This window comes from Panthera leo, chromosome D2 (genome assembly GCF_018350215.1).
Source record: "Panthera leo isolate Ple1 chromosome D2, P.leo_Ple1_pat1.1, whole genome shotgun sequence".
Classification (NCBI taxonomy): domain Eukaryota; kingdom Metazoa; phylum Chordata; class Mammalia; order Carnivora; family Felidae; genus Panthera; species Panthera leo.
The window spans coordinates 76966104-76990641 of NC_056689.1; the positions used below are offsets into that span (position 1 = coordinate 76966104).

General features: G+C 48.5%; 1 protein-coding gene across 15 annotated transcripts in view; it reads right to left on the reverse strand.

Moving 5' to 3' along the window:
* The window catches only part of FGFR2 (fibroblast growth factor receptor 2), a 108508-nt gene that overhangs the window by 19531 nt on the left and 64439 nt on the right, over nucleotides 1–24538 (reverse strand). For 6 of the 15 annotated variants that reach the window (XM_042907857.1, XM_042907855.1, XM_042907849.1 and 3 more), the window contains 5 exons: nucleotides 20041–20231; nucleotides 18787–18934; nucleotides 15129–15331; nucleotides 4641–4792; nucleotides 1649–1770 (listed from right to left, as the gene is read on the reverse strand). In XM_042907857.1, the coding sequence (XP_042763791.1) occupies nucleotides 1649–1770; nucleotides 4641–4792; nucleotides 15129–15331; nucleotides 18787–18934; nucleotides 20041–20231 (816 nt within the window). Of the gene's footprint in view, nucleotides 1–1648; nucleotides 1771–4640; nucleotides 4793–15128; nucleotides 15332–17377; nucleotides 17523–18786; nucleotides 18935–20040; nucleotides 20232–24538 lie in introns of all 15 variants that reach the window. The other 9 variants (XM_042907858.1, XM_042907856.1, XM_042907851.1 and 6 more) reach the window with 3 other exon arrangements.

A 24538-nucleotide genomic window follows, 5' to 3' on the forward strand; every position in this document is an offset into this window, starting at 1 on the left:
AAGTTTTCTAAACTTCTGCTCTATAATTTCAAGAAAAGCGGCTTAGGTCCTACAGTCACAGGCTCACAGCTTCTAGAAAGTGGCAAGCCTCTTCCACGTGAACCTCTCTGAGCTAATTCAATATGGAACAATCTGCATTTACTAAAACAATGAGATAAGGAAATACGTAGCAGCCTCATTGCAAAAAGCTTTTCAGCTTCACAAAAGGAGGAGCAATGCAATTAACTGACTGGAGGGTAAGACAGACACACGGAGCACAGACAGGGCTGGGATGTTGCTGTGAGCCATCCAATGGCTGTAAAAAAAAAGGACGCCTGACAGGGCTCTGGGGCTAACGTCTTCCTCCATCCTGAAAGGGAGGACCAACCTGGGTACATCCAAAGAAATAACCCCCCCAGACCTCCACTTCTGAACTCCAGACGCCAAACAGAAGTTCTGCCAAAGGAGGCGGGAAGCCTGGGCCCTCCCCACACGTGCCCTGGCACGTGGCCAGGGGGTGCCAAGGTTGGCTGTTGTGGGGCATGCAGCCCACCACACCTGCCACGCAAGAGGGCCAGGGCGCACGAGGCAGGCCCCGGCCACACAAGATGAAAGCCAGAGGGCCACCTCTCTTGGTGGAGCTGAGACACGTGGGGTGGGGGAGCACAGTCCTCCCAGGCATCAAACCCCAATGTGAGGACCTCAAAACGCCCCAGTTTTCTTGGGAGCCATGCAGATCAACAACTTAAAAAAAAAACATCTTTCTTACTCCTTCCACCTGCTACCTCCCCACACAGGGAGGGACAGGATCATCCCACGACAGCCCATGAAAGAAAGAAAGAGCCTAATTCAGGAAGCATCCACAAATGGGTCAGGCACCCATATTCAAGAACAGGTGTCTCTGCCCAGACACGTGGGAAAAACCGTCCTTTCTAAGATCCCTACGACAGGATTTATAATGTAACCGTTCCCTATAACTCGTCTCATAAAAGAATACTGTGGAGGAAGAAGTTAATGTTTGAAACGCCGTAAGCTCCTTGGACATAGGCATGAAGCAGGGCTGGAAGGTCAGTGCACAGCGACATGTGACGTTCACGTCCCGGGGTAACTGCTCACATGGCCCAGAAGGTTCTGCCCAGCCACCGATCCTGCTGGTGTCCGTTTAGCTTTCTGAGGGATTCTCCCAGACCAGTGTCAATTCTGTTTTGTTTCTCTTACAAAACAGAAGGTGTGACCTCCTCTCCCTGCACCCCCTCACTCCCTCCGAAAGGGTCAACCTTCCTTTATTTGTAAGGGAAGGTTTGGGACCCAAATCCAAGAGGCCGATGCTCCTCTAAATTAATCAATCATACGTGAGTTGCTACTTTCTAAGCATCTACAAAAATAGAGGGAATAGGAAATCACGGTCATCACCTAGGAGCTGACGAAGAACAATCTGGGAGGCTACCACTTTCTAACAAAACTGGCTTTTCTTTCTTGTAAGTGCACACAGCTCAAGATAAATCGTCTGTCCGGGATGCTGATTTATATGGAAAACTTCTCAACCCCTAGGTCAACTATGTGCTCTCTGACCCCTGCCATGATAGAGTTCACATGCCACAAAAGGAACATTCTTGATAAGACTTTCCACCCCTTTCCCACCCCCACCCATCCCCCTCACCCCACTCACCTTTCAACATCTTCACTGCCACGGTGACTGCTTCCTTGGGCTTCTCTTTGTCAATCCCCACTGCTTCAGCCATGACCACTTGCCCAAAGCAACCTTCCCCCAGAGGTTTGCCCAGCGTCAGCCTAAATGTGTAAATAGGGGATTAGCACACGGCATCTGGTGAAGGGGTGTAGCGAGGGAAATTCCAGAACTAAATATAAAAATCTTTCAGCGGCTTGCAAAAGCATGGAGCATTTATCATATGGAACTAATGAGACCTGGGGTACACACGCGCTTGAGTATTTTCTTAGTGACGTTTTAGAGAATGTCAATTACGGGTGGAACAGCTATTAAATTTCACATTTGTGTTCACGATTTATTTTCTTTGTGGAAGGTATCCTCGCTAGTGAGGTGGTCAGCTTTCCTAAGTGCTAACAATGCGGAGCTTTTGATCTTGAGCCAATTGAATATTTGTAATTTAGAATGTCTCAAAGAAAAAATGTTAAAGCTGTTCTTTTTTTTTTTTTTTTGTCTCTGTGAAGTGAGGTCTTTAAAATCACTATTATTCAAATACCAATGGATTTTACGGTCACATTCCTGGCCAAGTTACATGATATGAATCTTAAACGCATTTCAAGGAATCTCTAATTTTTCCCTAAAGGAAAAAGAAAATTCTAGAAATTGAGGGGAATCTCTTTTGACCTCACAGTTTAGAAAATCCTTAACTACCCAAAATTAATAATGAAGAAAATCCAGAGTGAACACAATGAACTGTATTTCTAAGCTCAGAAGCTCGGTGCACACCATACTAATAGCCATATATTTGTCTCTGGGCATTCTCGAAGCCAAGAGAACAGAGAAATCTTTGGGATACTTATGAATGTGGTTTTTTTCACTTAAGCACAACACAGTGAAGTATTAAGCTGCCCTTAGTAAATAAACACTATTTATGATAAGCACACAATGGTTTGCAAAAGCTAAGCAAAGACTGAGGGCGGCGTATGCTATGCTGAGGTCATTCTGTTTCTATCCTGAACTAAAATTAAATTTAATATCTTGGCAGAAAATAAACATTTGCATTGGAAAAATGGCTAATTTATGTCCTATTGCCCCGCTACGACAAGCGTAACAATCCTTTCTTTGTATAACTTCTGCCTCCAATCTAATAAACTGCTTCTAAATAGCCTTCATTCACTGGAAGTCTGCTCCACCTACGTTTGTGCTAAACTCCGTTTTGAAATGCCTAGTGCTCAGATTTTCCGCACCGAGGGTCCTCCCCCAAGGTGGGAGCTAACGGTTAGGCACACACAGACTTCCACTGTTGGCTGCAGCGTCACAGGCGACAAAAACCGTGCACTGAACCTGAGAGCTGGGATTTCTTACGATACGATCGCAGCCCCCCCCCACGAATAGTTCAGTCCTATTCGTGCAGGAATGTGTGCGCCCTCCGACTGGTACGCTCAAACGAGGGAGCCAAGTGGCTTGGTGAGAAACAACCCCGTTCTCTTTCCACCTTCTCCAGGGAAGGAAACCACACCTTGTGTTTTCTCTGATGCCTCCCCGGTTATTGTTCAAGAAGCAAGTCCCGAATGAAGAATGGTCTTTTCGCTACAGGACACAAACACACTGGAAATTACCTCCATTAGCTCTCTTGACAGAGTGACACCTGTATAATTATTTGGTCCTAGCTTATGGCACACATTAGTATCTCGAAATTGGCTGCCGGGAAACGAACCTGGTGTGGAGTTGGGTGAATCGAAATCACAGGTGCCACATAAGCTACCTCTCTTCCCAAAGAGAGCTCGTCATACCCAGTCTCTAGAAAAGCTTATCTTGGTACCTCCAAGTTTGTGTAGGAGTTTCTTCGATTGTAATTAAACACTTCTCTGACTTAACTTTAGGGAGATAACTGCAAATGCCAAGACAGGGAGTGAAAGCTGTATCCAAGCCAGGCAAGAGGTTATGGCAGGCGAGGGAATGCAGACGTATAGTCTGGGATGCCCACCTTCTACTATTCCCAATGTTCAGATTCGAACGACTACAACAAGTGAGCTGACGGTCTTCAAGGACCGTCATACTTTGTCTTCTGGGCAGGACCAGAAAGAGAGGGCTGGGAGCACAAGATCTGCCTCACAGACTCTCTGCCTGGCCCCACCATCTTCTTGATGCTTGTGGTTCAGAGCTCTCAGCTTACCCGTACAGGAAGGGAAACACAAGGCAGGGGAACTCAGAAGCCAAGAATTGCGCTCAGTCCTGGGAGGTCAATACTATGATCTTTAGTTTATAAAAATGGAAGTGCAGAAGATCAAGGTTGCCTAGCCACTGGCTAGCGGAACCAGGATTCAGATCCAGTCCAAGGGAGCCCAAATACATGGACATCAAGCCAGATCAAGAGATAAACAGCTTCCGGTAATGCCTTCCACAGAGCCCAGGTGGGCATGCTGATTAGAACAAACATCTGATCAGAACACCTCCACACCATCCACTAAGGAAAATACTATGGACCACGGGAAATTTGATGTCAGATACCATATCTGAACCATTTCAGCCCCATATTACATGAATAACCATTAAAAACAGCCAACACTGAGTGAAGACTCCTAGGGCAATTTGTATTTTACATCTAATTTCTCCAAAGAAATGGACTACAGAACAGTCATGTTCTAATAACCGGCGGCTGGAAGGTCACATCTGTTATTAAGTGGGATATTTAGTCCATGTGACTGGGTATGAATGAGCTAAACAGTAAAAAAAAACAAAAAAAACGCTAACAAGGTACCGTCTCGTTTGGAGACCAGCCATGCCTAGTAGCTGTTTTTAAAGAACGCTTAAAAGTGAGAGAATCAATTCTTTTCTTTTTCAGGAGGTGGTTAGAAATACAACCTCACTCACTCCTGTTGAGATCGTCAGACATGACCTTTGCAGTTAAGGACCATAAAAAGAAAATGTCAATCCAACATCCCCATTTAGACCTAAGTCTCCATCTGGGGATGTGTCCAATGGAAATACTCACTTATCTCTCGGAAACTCCCACTTTGGATCTTCTGGCAGCTCATACTCGGAGACCCCTGCCAGCATGGGGGTGTCTGCCGTTGAGGAGAGGCGTGTGGTTATCCTCACCAGCGGGGTGTTGGAGTTCATGGAGGAGCTGGACTCGGCAGAAACCTGGATACAAAATGCAAAGACACAGATGTAATCCTGGCTCCACCTGAGAAGGCTGGCAGCCGGCCAGAGCCCAGCCAGATGGTCGATTCTTAGGAAGAAAGGTGGGAGGGCCGGCCAAAGTCAAGAACCCGATTCCAGCTCCTCTGTCTTCCTATCTCGGCAGCACCACATCTCACCCACCTCCTACGCTCCCAAGACCGGGTTTGCAAACATCTTTAGACGGCACCCGGTCAAAATAGAAGTCATCTTTCTGTCCGAATTCCTCACAACAGCCACCTGAGGACACAACAACAACCCCATGAGCTTCATTACTGCCTTGTTACCTGTCCCGGAGCCCCACATGACCAATCTCCCCATACACCAGCTCATATCATGAATCAATTCTGTGCCCGTGAAATTCCGTAAAAACTTTTTGTTAGACGATCATCTCTCCGATATGGCGTCTGTCTTTTGGAACGAAAAGCCAAGTGTCTCAAGGAACTAGCTCTAGGATTTGAATGTGAAGGGCATCCCATAGCTCCAAGGGTCTTAATTCAAGGTCACCGGAGACCCAGGCACTGAGGGCCATTCTCTGCTTCCCCCCTAGTCCTTCTGGGAACCGGTGATGCCCAGGCCATTCGATGGAAATCAACTGCCTCTTTGTAGCGACTAATGGATTGAAAGCGTGGGGCGAAGAGTCAAGGAGAAAAAAAAAAAAAATGTCTCCTTGTATTCATAATCATGTGGGAAATCTCCTCTTCCATCTGAAGATTGCAAGGGCTACACCGAGTTTTCTCATTCACCCCCCAACCATTTCAGTCTGCGTCTGACAAAACGGTTACTTCTTAAACACGGTGTCTTTCCTGGGCTAGTTTCTATAAGGAAAACACATGTGGAGCCCACTTGAAGGCCAATCCCGAGGATGACTACACCATCCTGGTACAACTGTGGGCTGCTTGATCACCACCTCACTCTAAACCACGAACAAGACTTTGGCTCAAGAAAGTTGGAACACGAGGCTTAACGTGGTCCATCAAAGCAGCCCGCAGTTCCTCTCTGGTTCTGTCCCCTGCAAGACTGCCCAGGTCAACAGGACTCTCCAGCTATGCTTACAAACACACCTTTTTTTTTTTTTTTAAGCTGTATTTATTTATTTTTTTTTTTGAGAGAGAGAATGAGCGGGGGAGGGGCAGAGAGAGGGGGACAGAAGATCCAAAGCAGGCTTTGTGCTGACAGCAGAGAGCCTGATGTGGGCCTCAAACTCACAAACTATGAGGCCATGACTAGAGCTGAGGCCAGACACATAACCAACTGAACCACCCCGGCGCCCCCAAACATACCTTTGAAGTTAAGGTGGCAAAGACCAAGGGCAGATAAATGTACTTAGTTGCGATGACCTTTCGCGAGGTAGAGTTTGAACCATTCCCGCCGGGAACAGGAAGACCCATACTTTTCTGAGACAAAAAATCTTCATTCTCTCCTCTGTAAGCCCAAAGTGCCCTGAAGGCAGGGAGAAATCCAAGAAGAGCCCAAGAACGGACTGGGGTGGGGGTTTGAGGTGGAGTCATTTTAGGAATAGGAAGTTGGTTTCGGTATTAAAATCAAGATGTATGGAGTGCCTGTTTGGCTCAGTCAGTTAAGCATCCGACTCTAGACTTCAGGTCATGATCTCACGGTTCTGGGGATCGATCCCCACATCGGGCTTTGGGCTAACAGCTCAGAGCTTCCTTGGGATTCTTTCACCCTCTCTCTCTGCCCCTCCCCTGCTCATGCTCACCCTCTCTCAAAAATAAATAAAATAAATAAAAAATAAAATCAAGACGTAAGGGATTTTTAACCCAGAATTTCTATCATCTTTTAAAACGTACAAGAGAACATTTCTGAGCCCTTCTGAGCGGTCTTTTGACAGGGGCATTTACTCTTAAGCTTTACATGCAGAGTATGAGCAAAGTTATTTGCTGGAAGCAATTTAAAAATAACTTTTTAAAAAGGAGCTGAAGAATCGTAACTTTTGGAGCTGAGAAAGACCTCACGGATAGACTCGGCTCCAAGAGGCTGAGGCCTCACACCCAAGTGTCTAAGCACTCAAGTGGCAGGAGGAGGAAAGGACAAAAGGTAACTGTGTGAACTCCCGTGGAATCCAGTCCTGCTCCCCACTAATGCCAGGGACTAGGCAGGGACGGCACCCTGGCCAAACAGACAACCGGGAACACCCCCTCCAGACTCCACATGGGCCCCAAATCACTGCGCTACACGGCCTCAGCTACAGCGCTCTCAGAAACCAGGGTCTCTCAAAAAACATCAAGATGTACAGAGTTTTCAGCGACCACACAAACATCCCAAGCTCCATCCGCAGAGAAGGAATCAGAAAGATTCAGGACTGGGTTTGGCCAAAGATGCTTCCCCAAACCCTAGCACCCTGCACCAAGGCCACGTGCTATGGATACAGAAGGAGGCTGGTGTTGTCAAAGACAAAACGGTCTTCCGGAAAGTTCTCCCACACAAAGAGGCAAAGGTCACCATTCACGGCAATGGGAACTTGTCCCTGAGGGTCACAGGCAACAAGAACCAACCAGACTTGGAAAAGTCAGTCTTGGGACGAGACGATACAGGCCCCCAACGGCCGCGGTCTGGCAAATCCTGCAGCCAGGACTCTCTCCGCGAGGCCAGCCGTGTAGTCTGTCGTCATCAGACCCGCAGGAATTCCAGAATTCCACTATCGCTGTATCTGGTGTGCTGCCATCGATGACGATGAGGGGAAACCCCACGGAGAAGTAAGAGGGGGCACAGTTCTGGGTAAAAGAGGCATGTCCTCAAAACTCTGCTCTTAGCAGCAGCAAGGAGTACAGGGTATGGCATAGGAGAGCGGCCTCCCCATGTGGGGCGTGAGAACACAACCTTTTTTTTTTTTTTTTTTTTAACTTTCAGGAATGATATAGAAGAGATTGAATAGTGGCTAACCTTCGGGGGGAGAGAGAGAGAGAAGACTCACAGTTGAGGGAAGGGGCAGAACTCATCTTACCTCAGAACTTTCCAAGTCGTTTGAGTTTTATCACCAGGCATATGTATTTCTTTTTAGGTTTTAGAAAAAGCATTTTTTTTTTTTTTAACGTTTATTCATTTTTGAGAGACAGAGAGAGACAGAGCATGAGCGGAGAAGGGGCAGAGAGAGAGGGAGACACGGGATCTGAAGCAGGTTCCAGGCTCTGAGCCGTCAGAGCACAGAGCCCGACGCGGGGCTCGAACCCACGAACTGCGAGATCATGACCTGAGCCGAAGTCGGGACGCTCAACCGACTGAGCCAACCAGGCACCCCTAGAAGAAGCACTTTCTTTAACAATAAAAATATTTTTTAGAATGGTAGGGATCTGAATTGAGGAAGGTAGAACTGTTCCAGGAGGGGAAAAAACAGCAGAGCACACGTGCTTGACATACAGTGACTTCTTTCTAAAGGAATTAGAAATGACCAGATCACATGGGCCGCCTGGGTGGCTCGGTCAGTTGAGCAACTGACTCCTGATCTCGGCTCAGGTCATGATCTCATGGTCATGGGATCGAGTCCGTGTCAGGCTCTGTGCTGAGATTCTCTCCGCCCCTCCCCTGCTCGTGTTCTCTCTTTTTCCTTCTCTCAAAATAAATAAACTAAAAAAAAAAAAAAAAAAAAAAACCAAAACAAAACAACGAGAGCATTGCTTTTGCAACCTTTCCCAGCACTACCGGGCTGGGTTTTGTGGCATCTTTGCATCCTCCCATGTGGGCACCCCGGTGACCGGGCTTGGCCTAGCAGCCAACCCTGGTTGGTACCCTTCCTCTGCTAACTGCTTACGACATGGGGCTCCACTCAGGTGGTGGCTTTCTGACCAACGGCACCACCCGGGGGGGGCTACGTGCCAGTTCCAACGTTGGCCAACTGTGAGCGCTTTGGAAGTCGTGTAACCTTCCTAGACTAGAGTTTCCTACCCGTTGAAAGGAAACCAGGAAAGTTCCCACCCCACAGACTTACCATGAGGGGAAAATGAGGTCACACCCATAAAGCATTTAGGGCTGAGCCTGGCACTGGCGAGGAGTTCGGTTGATATTTGCTACCAACGTCGCGACTGTTTCTCCTAGCGCCTTTTCAGAATCCTTGGCTGCCCAGATCCAAGGGAGCTTGGGACCGGCAGCCCCCCCAGGGAACCTGGAAGATCTGCAGCTTGTGGGCGTTTTGTGTGGGAGATGCTGTCACACTGTGCGCTCTGGGAAGGCCGAAACCCCACCGGCAGGGAAGGCTGACTGCAGGACGGGACGTGCCTTCCTGGTTTGGAAGATGAGACCCTCTGCTCACAGCCGGGATGGGCCGGGGCTCCAGCAAGTCAAAGGGCAAACGCAAGAAATAAAGGATCCAGGAGTCAGGGGTCGGTCCCGGGGCAGGGGGAAAGCGTAAGAACGTCCTAATGACAAATACGGCTTAGGGGCTGCTGAAGAAAAGAAAAACTTACCAGTCAGAAGTTAACTGCCCTGCGGCTAACCTATGACCCGTAAGGAATCTCTGCCCACAAACCCATGGCAAAAGTTCACGTACATGTGCAGCTTCCTCCGAACGATCTCCACAAGGTTTTCGTGTCCAAGCTTTTAAAACCGAAGCCCTCTACAAACTTTGTTGCTATCACTACCGTTCAAACTTTAAAACCGTGTTTACAGAAAGGGTTACTTATGAAGGTTTTGTCCCGATGAAGGGTAGAGGTTTACATTCAATGTGCAAATCTGGAAAATACTCTTGTAAAAAGCACAAAGGGGAAGAAAGGTAAGAAAATGCCAGAAGTATATAAGAAACTATAGAATCTGATCACTGTCTGTGAAGGTGTATCTTAATTTGACCTCCACGCGTTTTTTACTGAGCTTTTAAAATCCCCTCTGGGACTGTAACCTCTGGCTGGCTTTCTCTTCACTCTGCTTCTGCTGAGAGCGAATGTGTTTCCGGGGCTGGGTACAATCTTCTGCAGGCGACTGATTCCTCTACGAAATACTGTGTTTTGCTAGAGTGTCTTTCCTTCGGGACCCTCAAGTAATCCCCACTGTCCACCTGTGAATCCCTGGACTAATTCAGGACTAGGAGACTATCGCTTTTTTTTTTTTTTTTTTGCACAAAATCATCTACCCCATTGGATATTCTATCTAATTTAAAAGTAGTCCACCAATGGCGATAATTAAGTTACTGGCGAACAATACACACTAACACACTCAAATAAACCGCCTTCCCACTCCTCAATCCTGGCAGGCACGATCCTAGCATGTATGTTGTTTTCTGTCTCCATTCAGCTCCCCCCTTTCCGGACTCTCTTTAACACGTGCCATAAATCAAACTTCTAACGAAAGGTGCGTTTCGCATATTTCCACGGTATATACGGGAAACTAAGCAAGGAAGTGGCTATCTTCTTTTCGTTTTAAAGGGCCACCAAGAAAGAGAGTCATCTCTGTATACCAGAGTAGACTGAACAAAGGGAGGGTAGGGGGACTCACAGAAAACAGGGCAGATAGAAGCAAGGAGGAGAGGGGTGACACACGGATGTCACTAATTCCTGACTCTGAAGCTGGGGATCCCCTAAACCAGAACATTAAGGCCCCGAGTTAACATACTTGTGCTCTAAGCCCTGTCCACCCCTCCCCAATGGCCAAACAAAATGTTTTCACCACCTCAAACCAGGCGGCTGGGATAAAGGTTTGAGGCGTTTCTGGGGTTGGATTCTGTTTCCCTCCATAACAATATTTAAGTCATCAGGCAAGGCGGTTTATCAGTTTTCTCCCTCACCAGGTCTCTGCCTCCCCCGGGCTGCAGCCCGGATTCCATGAGTAAACCCGTCAAAGCAATGACTCACCGGTACTGGATGGGCTGGTGCTTCTTAGAAGATCCCATCAGCCAAAATCCAAATCAGATCTCAAACTGTCCTATCTTTCAGAGGCTGAGAGGAGCTAACAGCCCAGTGGGAACCAGGGAGGGCGAGGCACCCACATGGAAGGGAAGGTTCCAGTTAGCCATCCATGACTACCCTAATAACCCAAGCGTTTTCTGGAACCAGGGAGATTTCATTAGACCATCTGACTAACCAAAAGGTGGAGAATCTCCCAATATCATGACATTTAGCTGCTAGACAATGAATGAGCTTCTAGAAGTGGAACCCTCCTTCACAGAGTTCAGCGTGTTTAATACCCACGAAGGCACAGCCCCCAAGAACTGGCTCCTGAATCACACGCACCCAGCCGGTCCCCCACAGCTTCTGTCCCGTTCGTGAGGTCCCTGGGAACATGCCACTTATCTCAAAGATATTGTTAAAAAAAAAAAAAAAGATGACCTTGGGGCACGTGGGTGGCGCAGTTGGTTAATCGTCTGACTTCAGCTCAGGTCATGATCTCATGGCTCCTAAGCTCCAGCCCTGCATCAGGCTCTGTGCTGACAGCTCGGAGCCTGGAGACTACTTTTTTTTTTTTAATGTTTATTTATTTTTGAGATGGAGAGAGACAGAATGTGAGCAGGGAGGGACAGGACAGAGACGGAGACACGGGATCCGAAGCAGGCTCCAGGCTCCGAGCTGTCAACACAGAGCCCGGGGCGGGGCTCCAACCCACGAACTGCAAGATCATGACCTGAGACCTGAGCCGAAGTCGGATGCTCAACCGACTGAGCCACCCAGGCCCCCCTGGAGACTACTTTAGATTCTATGTCTCCCTCTCTCTCTGCCTCTCCCCTGCTTGTACTCTGTTTCTCTCTCAAAAATAAATAAAACATTAAAAACAAGAGGACCTTGATCTACCCATATCAGCAACCAAGAGGGTGAAAGCAAAGCCTCAGAAAAAGACCCTGGGGGCCCTTCTCAGAGGTGAGTAGTAGCGGGAGTGTGCCTTGCATGCACATGTGTGCCCCTACCCAGGAGACGGTTTTATCTGTTTACGGCAAAAGCTAAATGTCCATCCTGCCCTATGGAAACTTCTGGCTCCAGAGAAGGAAACTTACGTACTCACCGAAAAACTGATTCACCAAACCCAGCAATACCACATGCCTCCTGAACAAACACCCTCAGTTTCCTCTGCACCCCTCCCCATGAACGACCCGCTGATGTGTGCAGCTCACAGAAAGGGAAGCCCTCTCTTGAATTCGTGGGTGTATAAAGGCTGCTTCACAATGACTGTGGCTGTCTCCTGGCAGCCTGGGCACCTGCTCGAGAGCGGACACGCTCATGAGGACACCCCCTCTGGGCTGGCCCCCTTGATCACGCTGATGCCAAAGGAACAGGAGCAGGTGAACAAGCGGCCGGCCTGGTACTGAAAACAGCATGAGCCCCTGTCAAGGGACACGGGGAGACGCCGGCTGCCACCTGCCTCCTCCGACTAAAAAGTTCTCTCTTTCCTCAAGCATCAAAATGCATAAAGAGCCTCAAAAAACTCACAATTACTGGGAAATGAACACAAGGAACTTCTTCTAGCTACTGGAGCAAAGTATTTTTGACTCAAAAAAAAAATAACAAACGGAGACATCCTGTAACCGTTAAGTCCGGTCCAAATCAGTAAATGTCAAGAAGGAAACACTCACAGTAGGATTAGAAGAAGAAGAAGAAAAAGAAAGAGAAAAAAAGGAAAAGAAAAAACATGACTCCTCTCGTTCTAAAAGGAGGACAGTGATTGATGGGGTTGAGTGAGATGCGGGGAGTGTGTGTGTGTGTGTGTGTGTGTGTGCGCGCGTGCGTGTGCACGTGCGTGCTGGTGGAGGGGGGAGGGTCAGGGCCAAGAAGCAAATACTTGGTCTCCATCATGAAGACTCTCGGTGTTACCTGCGTCATAGAGGAGGCTGGGCTAATACAGCATGAAAAGTGGCCTCGCAAGTAACTAGGAACAGCCCATCCTTAAGACATCTGGTCACAGGCTCACCTGTCGCCAGGGGAAAGTATGCTTGGCATCTCCGTGGTATTTTCTCTGTCATCAACATCTCTGCCGGCCTTTATGGGGCTTTTCACTCCAGCTACACTCCAATAACCCTCTTGTCCCCAGATACCTGACAGGCACCTCCTCCTCTACCAAAGGGGCCGTGCTTCCTGACGGCGCATTCTTCGTAAAGAATCGCACAACCCATTTCGACATATATGAGGAGCTGAGGTGTGTCAGCATCCCCCCAAATAAATGAATCTCCCAGAGATTTGTGCGCTTTCCTCTGCTTCTTTATTCTACTTGACCTTACTAAAACCCAAGACCACTACATATGATGGCCCCCAAATCACCTTGGAACAATTGGTGAAGGTGACAGGCCGTATCTTGCGCAGAACCTGGGTCGGACCAAGCCCTCAGGAAATTATGATAAAGAAAGGAAGCAGGCGAGGGCGGGGGGAGAAAAAAGGAGACGACCTAATGTTCCCTTTGATCACACAGGGACACGAAGGAAGCATGATCAACCGAGGTGGAGACAGACAAAGACGAAAGGCCAGTCAGCCGAAGAGAAACGAAAATACGATGACTAGGGTTGGTTGAGTCAAGGAGATTTTAAGGGCAGCTGCATCTTTTATATGGAAGTAAAAAGAGCACTGTAACAGCTGCAGAGAAAAAGATGATGAAATCATTATGGGACAATCGTCTAGCTACACCAAATTGCAGGTTTCCTCCAGAAGGTAGCATTTTCCCCCGGTAGGAAAAAACAACAAATCATAGAGATGGGAACACCACTCCCTTCTTCAACTCCCTGAGGTCAGGTTCTCAAGGCGGTGGCTGTAAGAATGGCCCGGAGGTAACTGGAAAGGAGGAGGGAGGGGAACGGGTGGTCACAGCACCTGAATGTCACTGAAGGCGCCACCTGGTCATGTGAGAGTCACCTTCCAAACTGGCCTCTCCCAAAGTCGGACAAGCAGCCCCATCATTATTTCCCTAGCCCCAAGAATGACAGTGGTGTCGTTTCAGTAACAATAGCATTCTTGGTGGCAGGAGGGACCCAATGGGCACCTTTATTTCCCTTGCTCTTCACACAATTTGGGCAATCACCTGCACTTGACACACCCTCCAAATGCTATCCTCGGCCTCTAGGAAGAATAAAGAACTGCTTGATACGTGGCTTCCAACGAGTCAACAAGGACCCATTCAGCCCGGAGCCCGGAGCTGGGTTGAGAACAGCCGGTGCCATGCCAAAACCGAGGCTGGCCAACTGGTTCCTAATCCGTCCTAATGCCTGATCCAGAAAATGTCATCGCCACCTGAAGTCCCGGGAGGGGCAGAGCTGGGATTAACCCAGAGTTTCTCGGAGTGCAGTTCAAAATCACCGAAGGACCTGCTTACACACAATACAGATCCCTGGCCCCATTCAAGACCTACCGAACTCGAATCTCTGGGGCTGGGATGGAGGAATCTGCAATTTTAACAAATGCCCTGTAAATTCTACTAAAGCGTGCACTGAAACAGAGCCAGTGAGTTGGCCATTTTACTTGCTGTTTCAAAAGAAACAACACCGCTCCAAATACTTTGCTTGTAGACACTTTCCGTTCACATCTGCCTTCCCCTTCTGTCTTCATGAACACACAGAGGAAAGGGTCAAAGCGTATCCTGTCCCACTCGGCTTTGGAGCCTTGGTTTAAAGCAGAGGTGCAGGGGCTCTCTTGCCCTGTCTCCCCAAAGCAAAATTAAACCAATCAGGACGCACACAAGAGCAAAGGGTGACCGCCAAAGACCAGACACGAGGCTGAAGACAATCTGTTGCTCGTTCAATACAACAATCATTCTACCACCAAATCCACAGCCACACTTGTGAACGATTAACAATAACATAATATATGCATACATTTCTATTTTAAGAATCAGAGAGGTCGAGCCAAAACCCAGTCAAGACAGACATCGCAGTCTGGTTTAAATCAAGCGGTAGTTCAGATCCATCTTTAGGGCCTAAGTTTCTGACCTTGATTTAAAAAAAAATAAGTCAAAGAGAACTAGCTCCCCTGTCTTTCTAAGTCGTGGCATAAGCCGGTCTCAAAAAAAGGCATTAGATCACAGGGGACAAAAGTGGCCTATGATTCAAAAAGACCGCTACACCTGAGCCTCAAAGACACAAGGGCGTTGCCTCCCTGTGTTATTTCCAGTTCTGCTGATTAGCTCCGAGAGTCTCCCACCATCATGCTCTCCTGCCCTTGGAACTTGACTCGAATGACCCCCCCCACCCCGCCCCGCCCCGGGGCACCAGGACTTGACTCTCCAAGCCCCAAATACTAACTGGACGGCCACTAAGAGGCATGTTGGGGCCACTCACACAGTGAAAGCTCACAGGAGCAGATGGCACCGAAGCAGAGAAAAAGACCCAAGGGCTGGCTGGGATACGGGGGAGGAGTAAAGTTCTTCAAACTCTTTATCTACTTTCTGTTACCTGTCTCCGCAAGGGGATGCGCTTGGTCAGCTTGTGCACAGCGGGCTGGCTGCTGAAGTCCGGCTTCTTGGTCGTGGTCTTCATTCGGCACAGGATGACCGTCACCACCATACAGGCAATTAGGAAGACCCCTATGCAGTAAATGGCTATCTCCAGGTAGTCTGGGGAAGCCGTAATCTCCTTTTCTCTTACAGGAGCTGGAGTGCAGACCACAGGGGAGGAACAGATAAGCAGGCCACAGAGTTAGGACACGGGCTTGATGCGCCCTGGCACAGTTAAACGAAACACAAGGTGACGACCATTCCCGAGGACAGGTTTCCCTAATGACTCAGGGCTGCAGAAAGGCCCGGGCTACGGGCCTGCCGTGCACCTCTCCCCGTGAAGGCGAGCAACCAAGGGCTCCTTGTTTTACCACCAGGGCCCACACGGCCACTCTCTCTAGCCTCAAGGGGCCTCTGCAATGCAGAGATCACGGTGGACTAGCTCCCACCAAGGCACAAAGAGCAGGCTACAAGGCTACATTCTGTTAGGCCTTCGGGCACAATGCGACAGTCAACCACACCTACAAAAAAACGGACTGTCTTCCACGGTGGTCTCTGAGGCCAATCAAATTTAAAATTCTTAAATACAAACAGTGCCCACTTTTGCATCTGAAGGGATCACTCTTACTTGGATAAAGCTCTTCCAAAGGAAGCTGTGACAGGGTAATTTACCCCAGACGAACACACTTTCACATGAAATGAAATAAATATTCATCTAGTAGGGCTGGCCCGGAAAAGTTTCAGATTTCTTAATACAGTCCAGCCTGGTATTCAACTCCACAAATAAATGCATTTCATTTAAAGACCAAATTGCTGTTAGTATAGAATCGCTATGCCCATGCCATGAAAAGCTGGTAATGTTCCCTCATCGATTACCATTTGAAATTTGTGTTTCTGGTTATACTGATGTCACTACAGTGTTTCTGTTGAACACAGAAATGGTGTTCCATGTGGGTAGCACGTTCGTCTACCAACTTCCAATAAATGATACCCGCTCCCTCCTTTGTCCTCAAGGCTCATCAAGCTACAGGCAGGGTATTTCCGAACAGTACTTTCCTCAAGCTGTGTTCTTACAGTTAATGTGCTAGTACCGTCGGGCCAATTGGTTAAGGGGGGCCAACTACGCACCTGCGGAATGCAGTACTACAGGTAAAAAAGCAAGCTCAACGTAAGAGGCATCTCACTGTTTCAAAGCAAATATTCACAGAGCAGACTCACGACAAAAGGCAAACTGGATGCAAATGGTATTATTTAAAGCTTATGCGTTGTAACCAGAAAAAGACTTGCATGACAGTCAAAACCTCCAGCAACACAGCACAAAATGAAACGATCGATTTATTTTGACGGGATACACGATAAGCATGCAGGTAGGCACGGCCCTCGAAACATAAGCAATTAATAACGGCCGTGGGACATCCCAAGCTGGCAAACCAGTCAGTCTATGCAGTTTCACGAAGGCAATGACAAAGGCACAGAGGCAGTAGGTAGGGATTATCAGGAAAAGTTCGACTAGGACAGAGATGTCGGTTAAAGATCCAGGCAGCAGCAATATTTAGGCAACGGGGCTTCACCGATGTTGATTTCTCCACGGGGCAGAAATAACATCAAGCCCGAGATGGCAAGAGCATGCTTTGCAGGAAAAGCAAGCCGAGGGCCCACTTTATTGTAACACACGGCAAGCCACCGATTCCCGAGGTAGGTAACACACTGCTTCTGTACAGCCTCTGTGCAGAGGTGGGGCTCCCCCGGCACCTCGGCAGACATCCATCTATTTTCATATCATTAAAAAAGAGACAGTGGAGCAAAGTAATAAAAGTACACATGGGATTTCAGCGAAATGGAATCTGAGATGAGAAAAAACTACTTTGTACGTTACGAAGTAATGTCAACGTCTTCCTTAAGAGAAACAGGGACGGGTGAGAATTTGTACGTTGACTCCGTGACTCACGATAAATGTTAAGATCCCTTTGGGTTTTTTAAGGATGAAATTTTACCTGATCATTCACGTGAGGGTGGGATCTCATTGTGAGTGAAATTTCCAAAGGCAACTGTCTTATCCCTGGGGGATCATTTTAGACATTTTTAAAAAAATCTCTATGCCGGGATAAAAGGGGCCATTTTCTGCGAACAGAAGCGGTGTTAATTTTGTAGCAATCAACCAAGAAAAGGGCAACAACCGTGGAGAGAAAGAGCAGGATGTACCTGGCAGGACTGTCAACCATGCTGAGTGAAAGGATATCCCAATAGAATTACCCGCCAAGCACGTATACTCCCCAGCATCCTCAAAAGTTACATTCCGAATATAGAGAACCTCAATCTCTTTGTCCGTGGTATTAACACCGGCGGCCTAGAAAACAAGGGAAGCAAGAGAAAAGGCTAGACGACCCAGGAATGATTGTGGAGGGGGCCGTGGAACCATGAGGCATCACACCGGGGGCTCCGGCAGGTGCTGGCCACCAGAAGATTCCGACTGCAGCCCGTCCACAGAGCCCACAACCGAGAGACACGGAACGACACTGAGCAGCTCACCTCCACAGGCCCCGTCACCACACCGGCTTCACCACCTAGACATGCATGCAATCAAACGCATGGAAAAATCAACCCACAGAGATCCATTCTCTTAGTCCTTGTTTTGCTTTGGATTTAGGGATGGTTTCCCAGAAGTATGGCGCCCAAAAGTCCAAGCTGGGTTCTGGTCCTGTTGGCTGCAGACTCCCACCTTGACAAAGGGATGGTTCTGTCTCAGTGACCGTGTTATAAAACAAAACACTGGACACGAGCCCAGGTGGACACCTGGCCTACCCTTCCGGCCCGGTGGGAACCAACCAGGGTAGAACTGCGTGTCAGCTACCAGACTCCAATTTTCACTCCTGCGTAACCATTTTGACTTATGTTGCATGGAAAGCAACAGAAGGAGGATCTTGGTAGCAGAGAAACGGGGTGGTTTTTTTTTTTTTTTTTTCATTAATATCAACATTCAAGTGTGGGTCGTGACAAACTAAGGCAGGCAACCTGTTGTTGCCTTTGACAGGGTCCAGCAGGGCACTGATTAAAATGGACTATGCTTGACGATGGGATGGCGAGATCAAGCACAGTATCTCACGAGCACCAGTCACGCCACCAAGAAGTAATATTCTGCTGGAAAAATCACACGGTGCCGATATTTCTCCACAAATCTGCGGCAGGAGAAGGTTCGAATTCGGCTGATATGCAAACGTCACAAATTCAACCAGGCATGCCAGTGTGTATTTAAAATGCAGAAGATGTACAACGATGGGGAATGTGCAGCCCGAACAAGGTTAACCAGAAGGAACGACTTAAAAACTGGGTGGGGGGGTGGGGGGTGGAAGGCAATCTTTGGAAGAAATTAGAGCAACATTTTGAACATCGTGGGCATTTTTCCATGGCTACTGGCATCATACCAGCTGCATCACCAGAGAAAGATTATTATGAATATACCAAGGCCACAGAGTATCCTATAAGCTGCCTGCAGTCTCTCAAAGCACCAAGTCTTTTCAGCTTCTATATCCAGCCTTCTTTAAAAAACAAAACAAAAAAACAAAAAAAACAAAAAACAAAAAAAAACAAAAAAAAACACAGAACGTTGTTACCTTGCTGTTTGGGCAGGACAGTGAGCCAGGCAGACTGGTTGGCCTGCCCTATATAATTGGAGACCTTACATATATACTCCCCAGCATCCGCCTCCGTCACATTGAACAGAGCAAGCACTTCTGCATTGGAACTATTTATCCCCGAGTGCTGGAACAGACACAGGAGAACAATATAACGGCCAACCAGGAGGAACTTTGTACCGTCTAGGGTCCCACCACCAATGCACCACAAGAAAACAGCCTCCGTTAGGTCTAAACAGCTGCCTCAACGGGTTGTGGGTTCAGAAAGGTCAAAGTAAGCCAACGGGTGGACAATGGAAGTGACCCCGTGGAGAGGGATGGAAGGGTGTGATGGATACCCAGCAGAATGGACCGGTAGTTCCGGGTTGGTCGTTTTCTAGTTCTTTTGAGCACTGGTATTCTCACTGGTTGGGAGGTCTTAGTGGAGCTACCTATGGTTCTACTGGAAGACTGTTCTTTTTAAGGACGTTCTCTTATGGGCACCCAAATGCGGGAGACACGGTAGGCAGTGGCTGAGAAGAGGGTGTACAGACTTAGCTGCCGCTGGCTATCACCATCCTGCAGAGTAAGACAGATCTAAAAAAATAAAGAGGCTGATGCCATTAACACGGGGACTTGCAAGGAACCAAATTAACAAACACAAGGAGAAAGTTTCCTTGTTCAGCAGCTCACTAATGCAAAAACACTTTCTGAAGGTTAGTGTCTAAACCACATTTGGATGGATTTCAAAGGGGAAGGAATTTTCTTTTGAAAGCAAAATGTAAATGGTTTCTAAAAGATGGCTACTACCACCGGACCCTAACGTCGTGTTAAGAGGGAACGACATCGGCGTTAACGATGCACACTGGTACAATGCCTAGAGGTTACAAAGCTCGTTCCGTGCACGCCATGGCGTGGACCCTGCACAACCACCCTGTCGGGGACCTAGCAGCACAATCCCCGCTTTTATGGATGTGCGGCCGAGCCTAAACGTCTCGTCTGAGATCTCAGGGCTGATAAATAGATGAATTATTCTGACTCCAACTAGAATAGCCCTGCCAGCACCCCGTGGGATCCCTTCTGCAATTTTACTAGCAAGTCTAATAATCTGCTCATTCCCGAAACACACTCTCTCCTGGCCGGTCCAATAAGAGCATCGTTTTTCTCACACCAACAGGAAATCAAAGAACCTGTCCCCGAGTCCACGACGGAGACCCCCGGAGTGGAGTCCCTTCAGATTCAGAAAGTCCTCACCTTCAGAACCTTGAGGTAGGGTAGCCCGTCGGGTCCGTATTTGCTGCCGTTCTTTTCCACGTGTTTGATCCACTGAATGTGGGGCTGGGCGTCGCTGTAAACTTTGCAGACAAACTCCACGTCGCCTCCGACCACGGTGGAGGCATTGGCAGGCAGTCCAGCCTGGAGGATGGGCCGGTGTGGTGATCGCTCTGAGGGAGAGAGGGAGGGAAGGGGGAGCGGGGACGGGGCAGGGGGAGGTGGGGGAAGACGGATAAATGAGTTGTGTTGTCCAGAAGGCTGTTCGTGAACGCAAGCCAAAAAGGCCTCAAGTCTGCTGGCTGACTCCTTTGAAATAACACCGCGGCCCAACGCATAACAAAAACGACTTCAAAGGAGCCCGCTGGAGCACGACCCTTGTAAAAAGAATACTTATTTAGAAAACAGAGAGAAGAACTGCTTGTATCTCAAGTTATTGGTTGTCCGTGGCCACCTACCCAACAAGGGAGAAGGTTCTGACAATCGAAAGACAACGGCAGGGGAACGGGGGCCCCTTCGCGGGTCCCACTTGGGATCATATCGGAGACTCACGTTGACCATAAGCTTCACGTCGCAGGCAAGGGACAAGACAGAGGCGCCCTGAACACCCAAATGGCTCCCAGACACGGTAGCTCCTGAAACGTCTCTAAGATGCTCTGAGAAGACTTCATTTCTTGTTTTGCAAAGAAAAACTGAACGCTCAAGCTCCAAGTCATGAACTCCTGAATGAACAACCGATTCATCGCTTTTCAACGGATTTACTCCATTTTACTCTTTATTCACCCATACGTGGGGGAGGGGCAGAGAGAGAGAGAGAGAGAGAGAGAAAGAGACAGAATCCGAAGCGGGCTCCAGGCTCTGAGCTGTCAGCCCAGAGCCCAACGCGGGGCTCGAAACTCACGGACGGAACGCGAGATCACGACGTGAGCCGAAGTCGGACGCGTAACCGACTGAGCCGCTGAGACACCTCACAAGTAGACATCCTTTATTCAGACGCGGCACCCAAAGAAACAGACAGACATCAGTTCCCCAATCCTGGTGATGTGCTAGGCCACGTTCGAGAGAGCCCCATCGAGGGTATGCTTCCCACCCTCACGTGCCTTGCCTCTCTCTCTAGGAAAAGAGTTCTCAACAAAAGACATCCCTCGTCTTACACCTGGCAAAGTTCCTCTCCGGCTTAGAGGTGGTCTGTGCAGAAGTCCCGCAGAGGCAACCGTGTCAAGGTTCGTGAGACATCGTACACAAGAGTCCCCAAGAATCTGGGAATAACAGACCAGCCTGCTGTGTGATCCTGTCCACAAAGGCCCTAGGATCACAAAGCGGCTGGAATCCTCCTACGTGGCAGTTTGGGCAAGAGCCACACGTACCCAATCCCCCATCCGTCGACCCACAAACGTATTATCCCGTCCCCGTGTACATGCACGTGTGAGTCAGCCTCCTTATCTCTGTCCACACCGCAGATACCACCGCGTTGAACCCCAGCTTAAAAAATGGCCAAGGGAAATAAGGAGATACCAGCCGACCCGCCACACCAAGGATGCCTCTACCCTGCACCTGGGTATCCCTGTGCACTGGGCTGGAAATAGCAAGTTAGAATGATAGATATCTAAGTGCTTCTATATTTGGGCCTTTCAGATGAAAATATCATTTAGTGGAATTTGTTGGACACGAGCCAGACCATGTGCAAATTGATTTTACTGCACAAGCCTGTTGGTCTTTAAAAACGTAAGAAAAAAAAAAAGAATAGAGAAAGAAAAAATGCTAGTGGGTTACTCTTAGCACATTTCATTCCAGAGTCTCCCATCACTTCACAGACACCTACGTTTTCACATTAAAAAGATAAGGATTGCAGAGCCTCCAAAGAAGTCATTCATTTGCCTGACATTACCCTGTAGGCTACGCAAAGAACCCAGAGGTCCTAGTTTTGTGGGCAGAAAATCTCAAAGCTGGGATCCCTTCAATCACCAGAAACCCTCCCTCTTCGGCTGATATATCATCCCAGGAATGGGCCACAGCAAGCCTCCCGGTCAGGTCTGGCGGCCAGCTGGATGCCACGGGGACCCGGCTTGCAGCTGGCAGGGACAGGTCTGGTTTAAATCCCGGCTAGCCCCATCCACGTGAGAAGAACAGAGTGAAGTCCACACATGCACTGTCCTGGCCAGGCCTCCTCCCAAGAGACGTAGCGGGAGGGGATCTGTCCTCCGGGCCGGATGCTGCCAGCCAAGCTCACAAAATACGCTCCTTTTCTACATACCGAATGTTGAGGAGGTTTCCTCTTTCCCAGAGAGAAGTGACTTTTAGGTATCAATTCATGCTCTGGCTCGGCGTTCCAGTTTTGTGTACATGTGCTTGTGTGTTTTCAAGATAAATATTTACAGTGGACCGAAATATTTATTCTCGGAAACAAAGGTACCGTAAAATCTTAAATGTCATGAGCCAGATCAGCTGAATTTCAAACCGAGTTCTCCGTCTTAAACATACTTGTTTCTAATAAATCGTTTCACAAGCAAACATTGTGCACGTAATACCAAATAATGATGTCCTGTGAACAATGGTTGCTTTCAGACCGCCCGGCATCTCTGGCCCGCGCCAGCCTTCAGCAGGGAATGTAGTCACTGGGGCAACACTGGCAGGGCCCACTACAGACCTGCAGCCTTGTTTTACTTGCGGTCGACGTGCCGCTGCGTTCCAGTTATTAAGTTATTCCATTGCTATCTTGACTATTTTCACCAAAAAAAAAAAAAAAAAAGCCTCTGCAATGGCTTAATGTTATTGCATTTGCAAATTACAACACGCCAAAGTTGCCGGCTTGCAGTCTCGAATTTATCCTCTCGAATTTTCTCACCTTATACAAAATAACCCCTTAACCACTCCCCCCCCCCACCCCCCCGCCGGCTCCCTCCGCCCTTTCTCACTTTGGGTACAAAAACCGGCAAGCGGGATCGCTCTGTAATCGAAACCTTACACCGTCTTCCAAAACTTATTACAGCTGCCTTCGGTATAAAATGAAACCTTAGAGAATGTTATTTAAAATGTTTTTAAAAAGTCAGTAGGCCTCATGTTTCGTTTCTCCACATCAGGCTTTGATTTCCTTTGCAACCTTATTCTCTGCCCTTAAACAAGTCAGAGAGCAGGCCCCAAACATCTTGGAAAAGGTCCCGGGATGCCAGCATCTGCAAAGCATGGTAAGCCTCATCTCGGATCCTGCAGCCATCACTCTTCCCTGGTGTCTGTCAGACCCGTCCGAGCGGTGGTCAGCAGTAGGGGGGAGGACAGAAATCAGAACAGGAGTTCTCACCCTGGGGTGAGAGCGGGACACAGGCAGTGGCTCCCGCAGAGGTGAGACCTCCGTGGCCAGGCCCCAGTGGGCACCTGGGAAATACCACAGGAACAGGACAGTGATGGTGGCATAAGGACCCTCCACAGCCAGTGTGCTCTCCCCCAACCTCACCAGGCCCTGGGCAGAGCAAACTCCTCAGGTTCCCAGCGCTTTGCACAACAAGCCAATGTAAAAAAATAATAATAATAAATAAGTCAATGAATTATCTCTGGATTAGAGAATAAAACTCAGAGCTGGCCCATCTGTTTTATTATATTTTTTAATGTTTACTTATTTTTGAGAAAGACAGACGGTGCACGAGCAGGGGAGGGGAAAGGAGAGAGGGAGACACAGAATCCGAAGCGGGCTCCAGGCTCCGAGCTGTCAGCACAGAGCCCGACACGGGGCTCGAACCCACGAACCGTGAGATCACGACCTGAGCCGAAGTCGGACGCTCAACCCCCTGAGCCACCCAGGCGCCCCTGGCCCATCTCTTGTTCTTCTACATGATAACAAAAATCACAGCTTCTCCACCAGGAAGGATTTACAGTTTTGGGCAAGGTTCTCTTACAGCATGTTTAACTCTCTGATCTTATATAAAACAGATTCTTTTTTTTTCTCTCTTTGCAGGGGCAGTGAAATAAATATATGGAAAACAGAGAAGCTGATGAGCAGCTCACCCCTGTGCCTTTATGGAGGTTTTTTAAAAAATATCCATTCTGAGTTGAGCAGGTTGCAGAAAGACAGTGCCCGGACCTGGAACGGGGTTGAGAACCTTCCAAAGAGCAACTCTAAGGCCCCTGCGTGAATTCCGACTTGAGACAGGATGGAAAGCACCCCACAGGGTGCCGAGAAGGCAGCTGGCTGCACTACTGGAACGAGGTCCCATCAAATCAGTGCATAGTAAACACAGGCTGATGCGCTTTAAAAAACACATTCTCTCCCCCGCGTTTTCGCTCACCCCCCCGCCCCCCGTGTCAAGAGCTCTGAGTGAGTCCACTTTCCCAAAGCAGAAGGCCCAGCGGCTTGGAGTCTCCACTTCGAGACTGACCTTCTCAAGTCCTGCTCCAAAGCTCGGAGCCACAACCAGAAGGAGCGGGCGGAAAAACAGCCTGCTTCGCTCCACGAGGTAATTACGGCGAAAGAGAGAAAAATACCTGA